This window comes from Malus sylvestris, chromosome 10 (assembly GCF_916048215.2).
Source record: "Malus sylvestris chromosome 10, drMalSylv7.2, whole genome shotgun sequence".
NCBI classification, from domain to species: domain Eukaryota; kingdom Viridiplantae; phylum Streptophyta; class Magnoliopsida; order Rosales; family Rosaceae; genus Malus; species Malus sylvestris.
The window spans coordinates 41689013-41704904 of record NC_062269.1 but is presented as its reverse complement, the minus strand read 5'-3'; the positions used below and the strand labels follow the sequence as shown (position 1 = coordinate 41704904).

General features: G+C 37.0%; 4 protein-coding genes across 4 annotated transcripts; 3 read left to right on the top strand and 1 right to left on the bottom strand.

Annotated features, from left to right (window-relative positions):
• The first annotated feature begins 18 nt into the window (after positions 1–18).
• On the top strand, positions 19–3462 carry LOC126586240 (uncharacterized). Its single transcript, XM_050251021.1, has 15 exons — positions 19–71; positions 284–335; positions 760–817; positions 1057–1118; positions 1209–1279; positions 1386–1467; positions 1562–1617; positions 1755–1876; positions 1986–2101; positions 2184–2234; positions 2330–2358; positions 2469–2544; positions 2621–2673; positions 2860–2972; positions 3085–3462. The coding sequence occupies exons 1-15, from the start codon at positions 34–36 to the stop codon at positions 3201–3203; spliced, it is 1098 nt and encodes a 365-aa protein (XP_050106978.1). The 5' UTR covers positions 19–33; the 3' UTR covers positions 3204–3462.
• A 4803-nt stretch (positions 3463–8265) lies between these two features.
• Positions 8266–10153, top strand: LOC126585723 (uncharacterized). Its single transcript, XM_050250216.1, is given in 4 exon segments — positions 8266–8409; positions 8572–8672; positions 8850–9003; positions 9697–10153. Coding segments are annotated over 4 exon segments (453 nt in total). The 5' UTR covers positions 8266–8406; the 3' UTR covers positions 9892–10153.
• A 1462-nt stretch (positions 10154–11615) lies between these two features.
• On the bottom strand, positions 11616–12511 carry LOC126585724 (60S ribosomal protein L27-like). Its single transcript, XM_050250218.1, has one exon. The coding sequence runs from the start codon at positions 12243–12245 to the stop codon at positions 11838–11840; it is 408 nt and encodes a 135-aa protein (XP_050106175.1). The 5' UTR covers positions 12246–12511; the 3' UTR covers positions 11616–11837.
• Positions 12512–13057: 546 nt separating this feature from the next.
• LOC126585722 (derlin-2.2-like) lies at positions 13058–15606 on the top strand. Its single transcript, XM_050250215.1, has 6 exons — positions 13058–13274; positions 14258–14357; positions 14477–14691; positions 14790–14873; positions 14981–15034; positions 15211–15606. The coding sequence occupies exons 1-6, from the start codon at positions 13176–13178 to the stop codon at positions 15388–15390; spliced, it is 732 nt and encodes a 243-aa protein (XP_050106172.1). The 5' UTR covers positions 13058–13175; the 3' UTR covers positions 15391–15606.
• The last annotated feature ends 286 nt before the right edge of the window (positions 15607–15892 follow it).

Below are 15892 nucleotides of genomic sequence, written 5' to 3'. Positions count from 1 at the left end.
AAGCATGAAATCCACCGGGAGACTTGTCAGACTATGGACCGGCTGATGGACCACATCCGCTATATCACACGGTTTGTTTGTCAGTTTGACGGAAAAATCCTCTATTTTTCACTACTTATATAAAAACAAGTGGTATTGCATTTATGTTCCGATAACAATAAAAAAAAATTCCAACGTCAGGATCCTCACAAAAAAGATTCGAAGAGAATCCTCATTCCAATAGGAAAAGAGAGGATTGGTGTTTTTTTTTTTTACTTGGTTTTTACCGAAGAAACGCGTGCAGATATACAAAATTCGACATGAAGAAAAGAAGAAGAGACGGCAAGGCAATACAGGTGCGTCCGTTAAATCAATTCTTCAATTTACCAAAACCCTAATTTTGCGACTTTGTTCTTGATCGGTGTTGTGTTGCTTTTTGAGAATTTATATACCGATGATATTATTGATTAGACATTCAAATGATTGTTTGCCTTGAATATTTCGATTAATTGTTTTTGTTTCTCAACCAAACCAATCAATTCTTCAATTTACCACAACCCTAATTTTGCGACTTTGTTCTTGATCGGTGTTGTGTTGCTTTTTGAGAATTTATATACCGATGATATTATTGATTAGACATTCAAATGATTGTTTGCCTTGAATATTTCGATTAATTGTTTTTGTTTCTCAACCAAACCAATCAATTCTTCAATTTACCACAACCCTAATTTTGCGACTTTGTTCTTGATCGGTGTTGTGTTGCTTTTTGAAAATTTGCAGACAAGTCGTGAAGTCCTCGAAGAAAGCTTCAGGAAGCAAGGATTTAGTCCTCCTAGGGGTGGGTTTGTTGCTTTATTTGTTTTGCTTTTATTTCTTTTATCTTCTATACATTTTATGCCTCTATGATCTATCTGTCTGGTGGGAATTTTTATCTTCTATACTTCTGTGGTGCTCTGTAGTATATGATGTTTGAGGGGTTCCACGACATGGACTTTGTTTGTCTGATATTTTCCTTTTCATTTTTTCCTGCAAACGCAAATTCCAACCGTGTGATGTTTCTTTGTCTGATATTTTCAGCATGCTCAAGGCCCCTTGTGTTTTTAGACCCTTGGAATTCTTCAATCTACAAGTCTACGGTGGTAAGGATTTAGGCGAACCAAATATGTTTTTACCAATGCCCGTTCTCTGGCTTGACCTCCCTATATGCACTAATTGTGATTTCTGACAAGGCTGCCCTTGCGAACGAGGAATCTTTCGCAGAGAAATGTCGTCGGTATCCTCAACACTACAATGAGGCGGAGTGAGTTTGTTCTTGTCCCCCTTTTTGCTTTTAGTTATCTTTATTTTGCGTTGCTGCAATAGGATTGGATGTCTCTTCCTTTTTCATCAATGCGCTTCTGATACAGGTACAGGAGGATTTTGGAGGCAAACAAACCGCGTACTTTAGATGCTTGGAAATTGAGGGACGCTCATCCACTTTGTACACCAGTAAGAATTCTACCCCATCATATCTGTTCACTTCCTCCAATGCACGCATTCAGCGGAGGCGTAATACCAGGTTCTAATTTCATCCTCCTTACAGGTGATTGTGCAGAAGGATCCAAGCAGCGACATTCCTGACATTACTAATGTGACCCAGTTCGTTTTCCCTTTACTTTTTGCTTTGGTCGTCTTTGATATATATTGCTACAATGGAATAGGATGCCTCCCTAGCTTGCCTTAGGGTTCTCACTTCTCACATGGTTCTGTTGCCTGTCCCCTGCATTGGACTGCAGCTTCCTACTCGAACCTGATATGACTCTCCCAGAATTTGCTGATTGCATTCGGTCATTTCTTTCTGACTTTGAACCAGAATGGCCTATCTATGTCTATTTCAAGAACACAGTCCCCGAAACTGGTGAGCGGTGCTGCAATTCATTCTTGTTTTAGGTCAGCCTGATAATATCCATCTTGATCCCAGATTGTCTACGGTTGCCATGACTCTAATTCTTCCAATGTTGTTACAGGAGCCTTGATGTCTGCTATCGATGAGAAAAACAAGGACGATGATGGATTTCTTCGCGTGACCTACAGTGCAGATTGGAAAAAGGAAGGAGTAGTCTTTCGATCCGGTGATATACCAGTAAGAATTTCAGTGAATCAGACACATGTACTTCCTAGTCATTCAGTGGATATTCCCTGTTGTAATTTGAGCCTTCTTGCAGAGGATTAAAGAGTTAGACGGTAGGAATGCTTTAAAACGCTCATTTGATGAGGTAACAATTTAAACTGAATTAAGTAAGTTTACGCCCCACACTTTCAGTGGATACACTCCGTTCTAATTTGAGCCTCTATGCACGTGATCGCGGAGAAGCTTGGAATTTTCAATGATTTTACAAAGTTAGTTGCCCAGTCCCTCCCTTGCGCTTTAGTTCTCCTCTCTTGATTGGTATTTGCTACAGTGGAATGGGATTGCTGATTTATCATCAATGTTTTTGACAAATGTTCAGGGGTACTTTGGAGGTGCTGGAACGGCGTATTTCAGATGCTAAGAAAATGAGGCAGTGGTATCCGTCTCATGTACCGGTGAGAATTTCACTGCACATCAGTTATGCTTATTAAGACGGGGCTATACCATGTTCTAATACGAGCATCCCTGCAGGTGATTGTGGAGAAGGATGGAAGCAGTGGCCTTCCTGAACTTGATGCAAAGAAGTTAGTTTCCGGTTCCTTTTTGCCTTGGTTATCATGATTTGTATTGCCCCCGTTTTCGTGCATGCTCTTGGTATTTCATATGTTAACGAAATCGAATGAAAAAAGAAGGGAGATATATAAGAGTTGGTCTTATAAGAAGGGGTTCTCATGTAGTTTTATTGTGTCTCCTGTGTTTTTTGACTGCAGATACCAAGTCCACGGTGATGTCACTCTTGAGGAGTTTGTTGGGTATCTTCAGACAAAGGTTGCATCTAAAGATCCTTTGTTTGTCTATTTCAAGAACACTGAACATCCCAATGGTGAGGAGAGTTTCAACTCATTTTTGTTTTATGCCACTTGATAATATCCGTCTTGTGCCCAAATTAGTGGTGGATTTAATACCTCTCAGTAATTCCTCCAATGTTGTTACAGGAACCTTGATGTCTGCGATTGATGAGAAAAACAGGGATGAAGACGGATTTCTTCGCATGACCTACTGTGGAACAAGAGAGAGGCTGGACGCATTGAAGATCTCTGGGTCAGTGGTCTGATGACTCTGGCCTGCTTAGATATTATGTTGAGATGAATGGCGTGGATCGTTGAATTGTTTTAACACTACTATTGACTCTGCTTAGATATGATATGGTTTTAAGACTTCAAACAAAAAAAAAAAAACTTGCTCTTCAGATCAAGGGCATCGCATTGGACTTTCAATGCAATGCCCGAAACTTTTTTATTAGCTAGAACTTGATTGTACTGGGTTCGATCAGTGTTCGGATTTTGCAAAAACTTTAGTGGTGTTTGGATAGAGTCGTATATCTGGCAGGGATGGATGGAACTCACGTTCCTTAGCAAACTAAAGGCTCGAAAGGTTGTTCTTGGTGGAAAGGAGAGGAGATGAGGGCGGTGGCATCGGCCATCGGTGATGAGATTCGTTTAAAGCCGACACTACATAAAATGTTGGACATAGTGTAATATGAAAATAGTGTGTAAAGGGTGCTATTATAAAAAATTTGCCATTTACTACCACTTCCTCAATTCATTCCGTACCCAGGCGACCCCTTTTCGTCCACTTAGGAAAATCTTTAACATGTTGACGTTGGTTCGGGAGTGAATTAGTTTTTCGTAATTCTCAAAAGGGCGTTATTGTTGATACTCAAAATTCTCATTATTTACTTATATTTCACTTTCTTGATGAAAGGTTTACAGTGCCAATATCAACAACCATTCTAGTGGCATGTCTAAGTCTTTATTATCTTCAAGACTTCAACCAAAAGAAAACCCATGGAATGTGAAACATGGAGAAATACAAGGAGAGTGGAACTTGGAGTCCAAGCATTTTATCTGGTGATGTGTGTTTGTTTAATCCAAGGTTCTAAAAAAACTTTAGGCGCTAGTCGGGCGGCTAGGCAGGGTCTAGACAGATTTAGGTAAATTTCTTGTATATCTTGTAAATAAGTGCATATTGACACTTACAAAAAAAGTATACTTGTATAAAATTCATGGATAAGAGATAATAAAAGAATGATAAAATGCAAAAAAAAGTATCCAACAAGTCTAAAATTTTAAAACACATTAAGCATACATGCTATAAAATCATAATGAGTAGTATTGCACGATGACACGCAAGAAAAATATACTCGGAAAAAAGAATGAAAAAGAAACACAAAACAGTCGCCGTGAAAAATTGAACTCGTGACCTGAAAACTAATGAAGGCGCGCTGACCAACACGTACAAGGCCACACCTGTGTCATTTGCAACAACCACAATATACGTTAGTGCAGCAGCATCATTTGACATTTGAAAAACCCTAATAGTTACACCCACTCTCATTTCAGCTATTATGACCTCAAGCCCAGAGCCCAAACCCTCTCTCTAATTCAGACCGTTGCTCCTCGGATAGCACAGAAGCTTAGGATGCTCACACGTGTCGTGCATCAGGAAAATGAGCTCCCTAGGATTCCAATTGAAAGGCTACTCTTATATCTGAATGCCCTTCTCTCATTTCTGAGTAAATTGAGAAACCCTAGGTCTCTCTCTCATCTCTCTAAAAGATGAGAGATGTCTCTCAAGAAAATTAGAAGCCTCTCTCTAGAAACCAAAATAATTCTCTCATTTATCTCCACCCTCTCTCACATCAACACAAACCGCAGACCTGATTAATTGTTATTGTTTCTCAACCAAACCAATCAATTCTTCAATTTACCACAACCCTAATTTTGCGACTTTGTTTTTTTATCGGTGTCGTGTTGCTTTTTGAAAATTTGCAGACACGTTGTGAAGTCCTCGAAAGGGTTTAGGGTTCATCCTTATCTCTTCCCTCTTCCTCTGTACCGATTACAACTGTTGAATTGATTTTCTTATTTTAATCTCATCTGTCAAATTGTTATCTATTTATTTATTTATTTTTTAACTATAAAAGTGAGGTCTCTATATCTTTCGCATCCATTTTTTTTTTTAATACATCCTTCAAACTACCCTTCAAATAGCCAAACTGTAGCATGATAGCTCCGTTGACGACAACCAAGCTATGATGGTTAGGACAGCGATGAGAAAATCGTAGGCAAATTGGATATCATTTTTGGAATTAGGAGTTTTTGGGATTTGGGTAAGTAATACTTTAACTGACTATTTGGATCCACACAAATTCATATGCTATTTCTTGAATAGATTTTAGTTCAATATATGTGGTTTTTATACATGAATAAAATCTATTTAACAAGCTTCGTGATAAGTTTGAAAAGAGCAAGCAAAAACCACATATATTTAACTAAAATCTGTTGAAGAAATAGCAGATGAATTGGTGTGGATCCAAATAATCAGTTAAAGTATTACTTATTCAAATCCCAAAAACTCTTAATTCCAAAAATGATATCCAATTTGCCTATGATTTTCTTATCGCAATCGGCGTCTTAACCATCATAGCTTAGATGTCGTCAACGGAAGATGAGCTATCATGTTATAGCATTGCAGTTTGGCTATTTGAAGGGTAGTTTGAAGAATGTATTAAAAAATGATGGATGTGAAAAATATAGAGACCCCACTTTTATAGTGAAAAAAGAAGATAACAATCCGACATATGAGATTAAGATAAGAAAATCAATCCAACAGTTGCAAAAAGTTGAAATCTTATCTTGATCGGAAATTATTAACGATGACATAAGTCGTTAATGATGCCATTCTATTTACGTTTATTTTTTAAGAAAAAAAAATTCGTGTCGGAATTAGAATTCTTTTTCTTAATGTTCATAAAAATATTTTACGAAAACGTAATATTAAATTAAATCAAAAAATGTGCACGTCAAATTATCATATGGTTTAGGGTTGGTGGAGCATCATAAAAATATTTTACGACAACGTAATATTAAATTAAATAAAAAAATGTGCACGTCAAATTATCGTATGGTTTAGGGTTGGTGGAGCGTAATGTGTTTTGAAGGTGGTGATCTTGGAGATGCTCTTATGGTTTAGGGTTGGTGTTTAGGATTTTAGGTTCAAATATTGTAAATGTCGAACTTCATATCAATTTATGGAAATTGATCCCTTCCTCTAATCCGGGCCCTTAAAATTTGATCAAACAGCTAAAGTTATTATAAATTTTAAAGAGGCCTCCTATTTTTAGTCGTTAGATCAAATTTGAAGGGTTCAAATTGGTGGAAGGGATCCGGAGAGGATCCCCTTCCATCAATTTATTCTTTGACAAGTCATGGATTCAAGTTCCATTTGACTACTACTGTGGGTTTGGTGAGTTCATGTCGAGTAGATGATCTTTTTCATGGTGATTTGATCTTAGGAAGCCAACAAATAAAATTGATTTGAAGGTAATTTTGGTAATACAAAACGTATGAAATATTACATACAAACATAATTAGGTAATTTTCCTCGTTGAATTATATTATCAAGTTGTAGCGAAGAAAAAAGACACACAATTATCAGGTTACAGATAAGAAAAAAAGACAACGGACTTAAGACAAAAAGAAACATGAGGTTATGTTAATTTATTTATTTTTTGGTAAGAATTCTTTTTTAATACTTTGAGTTAGGTTATCTTAATTTAATTTTATGAATGTTTTAATCTAAATAAATCTAAATTCCGACAAATTTTAGAAAACCGAACAAATCACATCAACCAAACTTCAATACACACATCAACCAAAATTTAATATACAACCAAACTTTGATACACACACAACCAAACTTCAATATACAAACAACCAAACTTCAATACATATACCAACTAAACTTCAATATCCAGCAATGAAAACTAACTAAACAATCACCGAACAACAATAAATTTTCTTTCCTCGCTTTCCTTTGTATAAGGGGAATTTAACAAAATCATACAACACATCATCCTCGTATCTAGAGCGATACACTTTGTTATTTCAACGGCTTTGAGATGTAGTTTATACAAGGACATAAAAGTAGAAGTGGAGGACTCAGTGTACCTCATAATATGATCGAGGAGGAGTCCACGGAGCAGCCTAGCAGCCAGGACCTTCATGAGGAAGTTCCGGCTTCCGGGCCGGGTCGATATCGAACGGATTTCAGCCGGATATGAAGACGGAGTGTTGACAGTCACGGTGCCGAGATCTCTGAGGAGGGCTTTCTTCATTGAGCCAGCTGATGTGCCAGAAAGGCTTGAAGTTCTTGCAAGGGCTGCTTAGTTTTAGTTTAAACATGGCAAATTAAAATAAGATTAATTAGATAATAAAATTTAGTTGTGGCGATTCTATTTTTTTTTTATTCCAAGCATTGGTGGATTGTACTTGATTTGAGTTCTCACAATATTGTACAAATGTTTTAAACTACTTTATGTATTCCTCTCTAATTTATTGCCATTTTAAGTGATGTTTAATGAGTTTATTGGTTTTATCGTGGTTTTTATTACAAATAATTTTATTACTAATTAGGGTGCTTGAATTCAAAATACGGTAAATCGGAGAAGAATAGTCTAACTACTACAAAAATAGTTACCTATTGATTATTGTAGTTTCATTTGTCATGATTTGACACATTTAGTTTACTATTACTTACAATTCAATGACGACAACTTAATTAAGTGAATTATAATAATAATTGGTTTTCAACGAGAAAGTATTCCAAATTTAAGGGAAATATCATATTTAAGTATTAATTATGTTTGAAAATTTCTGAAAATCTACGTCATTCAATTGTAACAATTGAAACTATAAGAACCAAAGTCGAACTTCCCTCAAATACCAACCAAACTTCGTAGCCAGTTCAAGTTCATGAACCCTTTGATTATTAAATAGCAATACTCCCAAACTTCTAAAAAAAAAATCGTACCCAGTGCACAAGGCTCCCGCTTTACGCAAGGTCTGGGAGAGATGAATGTCGGCTAGCCTTACCCCCATTTTATGGAGAGGCTGCTCCCAAGTCTCGAACCCGAGACCTACCGCTCATGGGCGAAGGCACTTGCCATCGCACCAAGTGCGACCTCTACTCTCAAACTTCTAGATTAAAAAAAAAAAAAAATATATATATATATATATATATATATATATATATATATATATATATATATTACGAGCATCGGACGATAAAAAGGACTGTATAAAACTTGTTGTGGCCGCAAAGAAGATAAAATGTGCAAGTCACGAGAATAAAAGACGGTTCATGGGGTTTTGTGTTGGGGATCTAAGAACGTCCACAACCTCTGGTTCGAGCTCTCCGAAGGCGAAAGCTCTTTAGCCGATTCATCCCCTCCGGTTCGAACGGTTCAGGTTGTGATGGTACGGATCATATGCTTATTGATTATAAAGGAGACTAATGTCTAAGTAATTGATGTATAAAAAGCGATGTTGTATATTTTTGCTGTTATATGTTTTCTTTTTCGTTTCGTTTTCTTCTTCTATATTGTTGCTAAGAATTCTGTGTTGTTTATCTAACCACAGTGGTTTCAGCAATTCCCAGAGTTTCAACCAAACCCGTTGTATATTTCGGGAGTCTTATGCTGGAGTCTATGTGCCAACTCTTGCTTCTCAAATTGCAGAAGGTATCTAATTCGTTAATTGGTGTTTACATAATGACAACATTACTCTAACTGCATATGTATGTATGTATGTATTGGATTTAACTTCTGGTCTGTAACAAAAGATATCTAATTAATTAATTGGTGTTTACATAATTACAACATTACACTGCTTTGGTATTCATTTGATCTTCTTTCCAGTTTGTAGTAGCTGCATGCATTGTACGAGAGCCCGTGGTGGACCGCCGCCAAAAACCCATACAAATCTGCTCTGAGTCAGCTCATAGCAGTTGAGTACGACTCACGCGACATCTACCGCCACCGCCTCCAGCTCATTGGCTCCACACTTTCTCAGGTATTCATGTTTTTTTTTTTTTTCCTGATGAGAATGCAGGTTTTGGATTTAGCATTTGATTTTCTTTGATAGGATTTTTTTGAATTTATTGTGTGGAAATTGGGTTTCATCTGAAAAATCTAAATGTTTTAGGGTTTTTGTTTGCTGATTATTGTTTGTTTTATTTGTATTTTTTTAGTTATATTTAATTTATGTTTATATTGGGACGTGTCTTTAAGGTTTAATACATTAAAGTAACAACGCAATGGTGGTGGGAATAAGCGTTCTCAGGTATATATGGATGTGATATGAATTAGGTGGATGATGTTGAAGCATCAGTCAATAAAAACCAAATAGGAACTCATATATTTCACATTAATCCATACATTATTGCTTGAAAGATTAGCTGCTGAAACAAGACCAACACACTTTTTTTGCTTTTTTGTTTAGCTGTTAAAACACGTGCCTGGCCTGCAGGACATATATTTTGCTATCTTAACTTGAAGGGCAATATAAGTGTTAAATGCATGTTGCTTCTGTATCTTAGGAAACAGAGCATTTTTTTTGCAATTGTATCTTTTGTAATCAGTTCGGTTGAATGTATATAAAAACCGAACTGCTCATCTTACCGACATCTTTCGCTCATCTTACCGACACCTTTCACTCATCTATCCCTTTTGTTTGTTCATGATTGTGTTGAATTTTTTTTTTCAGGTTAAATGTCTTATTCATGTGGTTAAAGCTGGTGCATTCAAGTCCAGCAACGCGCGGCCATTTTTGCTAGTAAATACTAAACTGAGTAATATCCGACTGGGGCTGTTGGTCCTTCAACTGGTACAAAAGGCTTCTCTGGTTCTGGTGGTGGCGGTGGAGTGGCAAAGCACCAAGGCCGGTAGTGGCATAGAGTAGCGGGGACTTCGGTCAGGCAACTCGAAAAGCTCATACGCGGAAGTGTTTTGGTGAATAACTTGAGAGAGATGGATTTTTATCCCTTTGAAGCTTGTTTTGCATATAGGAGGGGAATTTGCAGACAAGGGTTGTGCCTTTGTTGTTTCTCTTAAGCAATGTCTGAAGATATATCATGTATTTAATGAATAAAAGCAGATGATACCAACTAAGATTCCTATTTAAATTTGTAGAGTTCCGTTACAACAAAAGTGATTTCCGCACACTGACCTTCTCTGCACTCTTATTTTTACATCTCTTGAATTGAATGAATCACCAAAAGAATCAAAGGATACTCGAGGGTTACGAACAAGGAGACGGATGCAGAAGGGGAAACCAGGCGTGAAATCACCACCCGTGTAGCATTCCAATAGTTTACTTCCAAGACTGAGAGTAAATTGTAGCAATAGTCCCTTAACTTTAACATAATCGATGGCCAATTAAAAATCTATTACTATTGATTCCTCAACTCATCAAAACGTGCAGTTATGATCCCTAAACTAAAAATCCATTACCATTGGTCTCTCAACTTTAATCCAACTGGAGAAATGATTCATCAACTTTAACCAACTTTAACCTAATTGAAGCAATGATCCCTCAACTTTAACCCAATTGTAGCAATGGTCTTTCCAATATAACTTATTTTGACAAAATTATAATTAAGGTGACGAAAATAACCGTAACTATAAATTTTGATGAGTTGAGAGACCAATAGTAATGAATTTTTAGTTAAGGAACCACTGCTCCAATTTGATTAAAGTTGGTTAACCATTGCTACAATTTACTCTGCACCAAATGTCAAAAACCAGTTACATGAAACAAGGGTAGCTGTTTCATGGAACTGAGATAGGCAAGTTTTTGACAGAAGTCAAGGACCTCAAGCAGAGAGGAAATAGATTTAAACCCAACAGAATAAGTCTATGAACAAAAACTACTGTTCTTAAATTTGACCACACATTAAAATCATCCAGAAAAGAATGGCATGGAAATGTTTTCAACCAAAATTTCACGACAGCAAACGAATCCATCAAATGCTAGCACCAGTTTAAAATCAGATGTTTTCATGATCAACGCAACACAAGAACCACGTAATTATAAGTAACATCCAAAAACGAGCAACAACTTCTATTCACGACTGTTAACTCACAAATCTAAACATTTTGACATGAGATGATTAGGGCATCTACCACTAAACCAAGAAACTCGACAGTCAACATAGAGACCACAGACAACAAAAATCCCTAAACAAAGAGAGATAAAGCGTTTTACAAAAGCAGCAATCTGCAAAACTTCCAATCACCAGCCATCAGTTGAAGATTCAATTCAACACATCATACTGAAAGATAAACAAAGTCTATCAATTGAAAATTCAACACATCATACTATTTCTATTAACTAGCACTAAAGTTGACAAACAAGATGCCTCACAACAGACAATTTGTTCACGATCGAACCTAAACACTGGAAAATCCAAATGCACGACACTTGGACAATTCCATAAAACAAAAATGCATCAGTGAACAATAAGCAAAATATTAATCCACTGAATCGAACTTAAATCGAAACATTACACGCATCACAGCTGCTCAATAGCCTACAACTCTAGAAACCCGATTCCTAATTATCCAAATTGAAACAGAATAAATACACAAATGATAAGCGTAAAGTAACTGCAGGAAAGACTCATGTCAAACAACACAGAAGAACAATGTTGATATAAAATCGCAGGAAAATTAAGCAAAATCCAGAAATACCCAAAATAATACAAAATCTAATCATTTTAGCTAAAAATTAGTCCACTAAATCCATAAAACCGTTCATTTCATTTCAAAATTCAATGAAACTCGAAAAAACATAAACCCAAAATCAGACAGACCCCATTTACGATGCGGCGCCGTATGGAAAGGTCCTCAGAACCTGAGCTTGGTGAAGAACCACCTGTTCTTCCCCGTTTTAAACCGCTCCTCGAACCGCTTCTTGACCTCCTTCAATGCAGTGACCTTCTTGTCCTTTGTCTGCAAGCACTCGACGTTGACGACGTCCTTGAGATCCACATCCAGGGTGTAGCGCGTGGGCATCAGGTGCTGGTAGTTCACGAGCTTGATGAAGGCCTTCACTCTGGATTTCTTCGCCGTCTTCTTGGCGGAGTCCTTGCGGATGACCTTGCCTGGGTACTTCTTAATCCCTGCAACCAAACAGTGGCCATAGGGACGGTCGCGGGTGCCATCGTCGAAGGCGCGCACGATGACGGCCTTGCGCCCAGCGTAGCGGCCCTGGAGGTTGATCACCGCCTTGTTTGGCTTCAGAAACTTCACCATGGCTGGTTTCTCTCTCTTCTCTCTCACTCTCTCTCTGTTGATCGGTTTCGGCAAAGGGTGGGGAGGAAAAACCCTAGGAGAGATATTTATAGTAACGGCGGCTCACTGAAACCCTAGGTTTTTTAGATATGGGCTGAACTATTGAGATTTTGTATTGGGCTTGGACTGGGCCGAGTTACTATTTTTTTCCAATCTGGTGCTTAATCGGGTAAAATAAATTCAACGGTCCAAATTTAAATCTAATGGTTAAAATAATTAAAAAAATTATTTAACTCAAAATTCATCCAAATTTAGTGATTTTTCAATATTTATCGGAATTTAAATATTTTTGGGTTAAAATGTTCATAAAATTAAATTATGATAGTGTACATAATTTTTTTTTAAATTACTTTAAAAGAAAAAATTAGCCTAAATTTATTATTTAATAATCTCAGGCTAAAAAATTTAGGCCAGAAAGGTTGGAGCAGAAAAACTATTTCTGGACTAAAACCTAAATTTTGTAGGCTAATAATTTTATATTTTAACTCAAGAATTAGAGATGGTCTCAAAAGTCAGAACCCAAACTAAATATTGACAAAATAAAAATCCAACTAAAACACAGATGATTCCAATGTATGCAGCCCATGGGCCTGAGAGCCCAAAAACTCAATAGTCACAAAACAGTAGCGATCAACGTCTACGTGTCCAACACGAGAGGAACAACATGGTTGGTCCGTGATAATCACTCGCATTCTGATTGGCCCTTGATTTGTCATCCCAGTACAGGTGAGACACACAAGAGCAATACCCGTCTCTCGTGACTATCGTCTCTTCTCTTCCTTTTGAATCCCTTGCATCTCAAAAATCTCATCTATTTTTTTCTGCAAAATTTCCAAACCCTGAAAAAATTTGGTCGGATTTTGCTTCGAGCTGTAAATTGATTGCATAATCATGGCTCAGGCAGTCGAAGAATGGTACAAGCAGATGCCCGTCATCACCCGCTCGTACCTCACCGCAGCTGTTCTCACCAACATCGGTTGCACCCTCGACGTATGCCTCTCTCTCTCTCTCTCATCGAAAATTTTCAATCTTTCTCGCTCTAGAATCGTCCCTATTAGCTCTGTGCAAATGGGTTTCTCTGATTTTGTCTAATTTCAATTGGGTTTTGACTGAACTTTAGAAATTTGTTTTTTCTAGCTTTGATTTTTACTTGGGCAGCTGAATGTTATGGCTTTTGTATAAATTTGTTTGGGAATGATCATTTTCAAAATTTGTGCTTTTATGTAAATATGTTTAATTGTTTATTACTGTTATCTTGTACTTTAATGGAGCTTAAAATCTGGCAGCTGGATCAAATTCTAGCAGCTGGGATTAAATTTTAGCATTAATTTTATTTTTTTTCTCTAATTTGTTCTGGATTTAGTAGTTATTAGTGTTAACTTATCTCATACTTCACGGCCAAGACATAATCAGTTAAGCCATTGAACTACAACCAACATAAAATAATATACAACCCCAGTAAACCTTAAAACGAATAAAGAAAACATACTTGCTGTCGAAGACATCATGCATGGATATTAGGTTTAGCCTTCTCTTCTCTGGTGTTTGATACAATACAACCTTCAATGGGACTGATTTTCTTTTGGAATCACACCGAGAAAAGAGACCAAGAACCTCTCTGTTATTTACATGAAAAAACAATAAGTGCTACCCCCCATTAGGGTTTCGGTTATTGCCAGTAACTTAGAGTTGTTAACCAACTCTAATTCAAACATTATAACTTAATGTTTTTCCCTCCCTCCATTTATCTATGTGGCCATATAATCTCTTATCTTGATGTCGGCATATATATAAATACACTAAGGTTTGATTACACTCACCCTATAAAATCTTACAATTAGTTGATTCTGTGTTGAAATTTTCATGCTTCATAGGATTTGTTGGAAGTTTGGAAGGTTTTAGGTAGTTCTTGTACTTACTTCTTTCTCTTTGTTTACTGATTGTTTTCGTCGTTTAACGGGGAACTTTCGCAGATAATTTCTCCTCACAATCTGTACTTGAACCCTAATCTAGTGGTCAAGCAGTATCAATTCTGGCGGCTCGTTACTAATTTCCTTTACTTCCGGAAAATGGGTAATTGCTACTATCTACTTTTAAAATACTTTCATTTGTTGGGAGCGAAATTCTTGTCGGTTAGTTGTAACTGGTTGTTTTTTTTCTTCTTGAAATGGTTTTATATTTGGCATTGCCAGACTTGGATTTCATGTTCCACATGTTCTTTCTTGCTCGGTACTGCAAGCTTCTTGAAGAGAACTCTTTTCGAGGACGGACTGCGGATTTCTTTTATATGCTCTTATTTGGTGCCACTATGTTGACTGGGATAGTTCTGGTTGGAGGGATGATACCTCATTTGTCTGCGTCGTTTGCAAAGATTATATTCCTCAGCAACTCACTAACGTTCATGATGGTTCGATACATTTTCTTTGTTGAGTTTCAATGGATTTGTTCCAAAGTTTGGTATGTTCGTATTGTTTTTAGAGGACTCTTATGCATCCTGTTTTACAGGTCTATGTGTGGAGCAAGCAAAATCCTTTCATTCATATGAGCTTCTTGGGCCTCTTTACCTTCACAGCAGCTTACCTACCTTGGGTCAGTAATCTTGAATTGTTTTCTTGATTTCTGTTGTTGAACGTATATCTCTTTGGAATTAATCTTACACGAGTTATCCTGAAACAATTCTTTCGTTTTTCCACCAGGTTCTTCTGACATTCTCCGTCTTTGTCGGAGCTAGCCCTTGGGTGGATCTTTTGGTGCGTTATCTTTTCTAGGACTCTGCACTGTTATTGATATTTCAATTTAGTATTCTGGTAGTTTCAAAATCGGTTGTGTTACTGTTAATTCACACATAAATCGTTCATGAATCTGCACAATGCTTTAAGGTTTCGAGGTTTTCATGTGCTAATCCATTTTCTTTTTGTTTAATCAGGGAATGATTGCCGGTCATGCCTATTACTTTCTAGAAGATGTTTACCCACGAATGACAGGTCGCCGGCCCTTGAGAACCCCTTCACTTATCAAAGCACTATTTGCCGATGACCCTGTTGTGGTGGCACGACCGAATGTGAGATTTGCACCACCACCCGTGGAGGAACTTCACCAAGATTAATCAGATCTCGAGGAAAGCCAGGTTGATGAGGGTTATAGCTTTTGGTATATTTATCTGGCATTTAGTATGGATTTTCGGCTTTGTAATATATAGAAAGATCTCCACTGATATGTATTGTTTTTGAGTGGTGCTACACACCCCTTTTTTTCCTTCCCCACACCTTTTTTTCCGCCGTCAAATCGAATGAATTAAAGAAGATCAAATGATAGAAATTAATAGGGAGTGTGGATAGCACCACACTTGTTTTTTCTTGCACATTTTGTTACAGTTGAAAGCTCGTAATGCTCAAATTTTCCGTTTTACTCGCTGAGACGTCTTTTAGGGTAGCTATAAGCAGGTCGAAATTCTTGTTAAAAAGTCCCATGTGCTTCGAAAAAAAGCACTTGGAAGTGCTCAATGTGATTGCTTTTCCACAAAGCACTTTTCCTATCCATAAACACTTAAAACTCTGTCAAAATGCCGACCCGTAAGCATTTTTATTTGACAGAAAACACTTATCGCA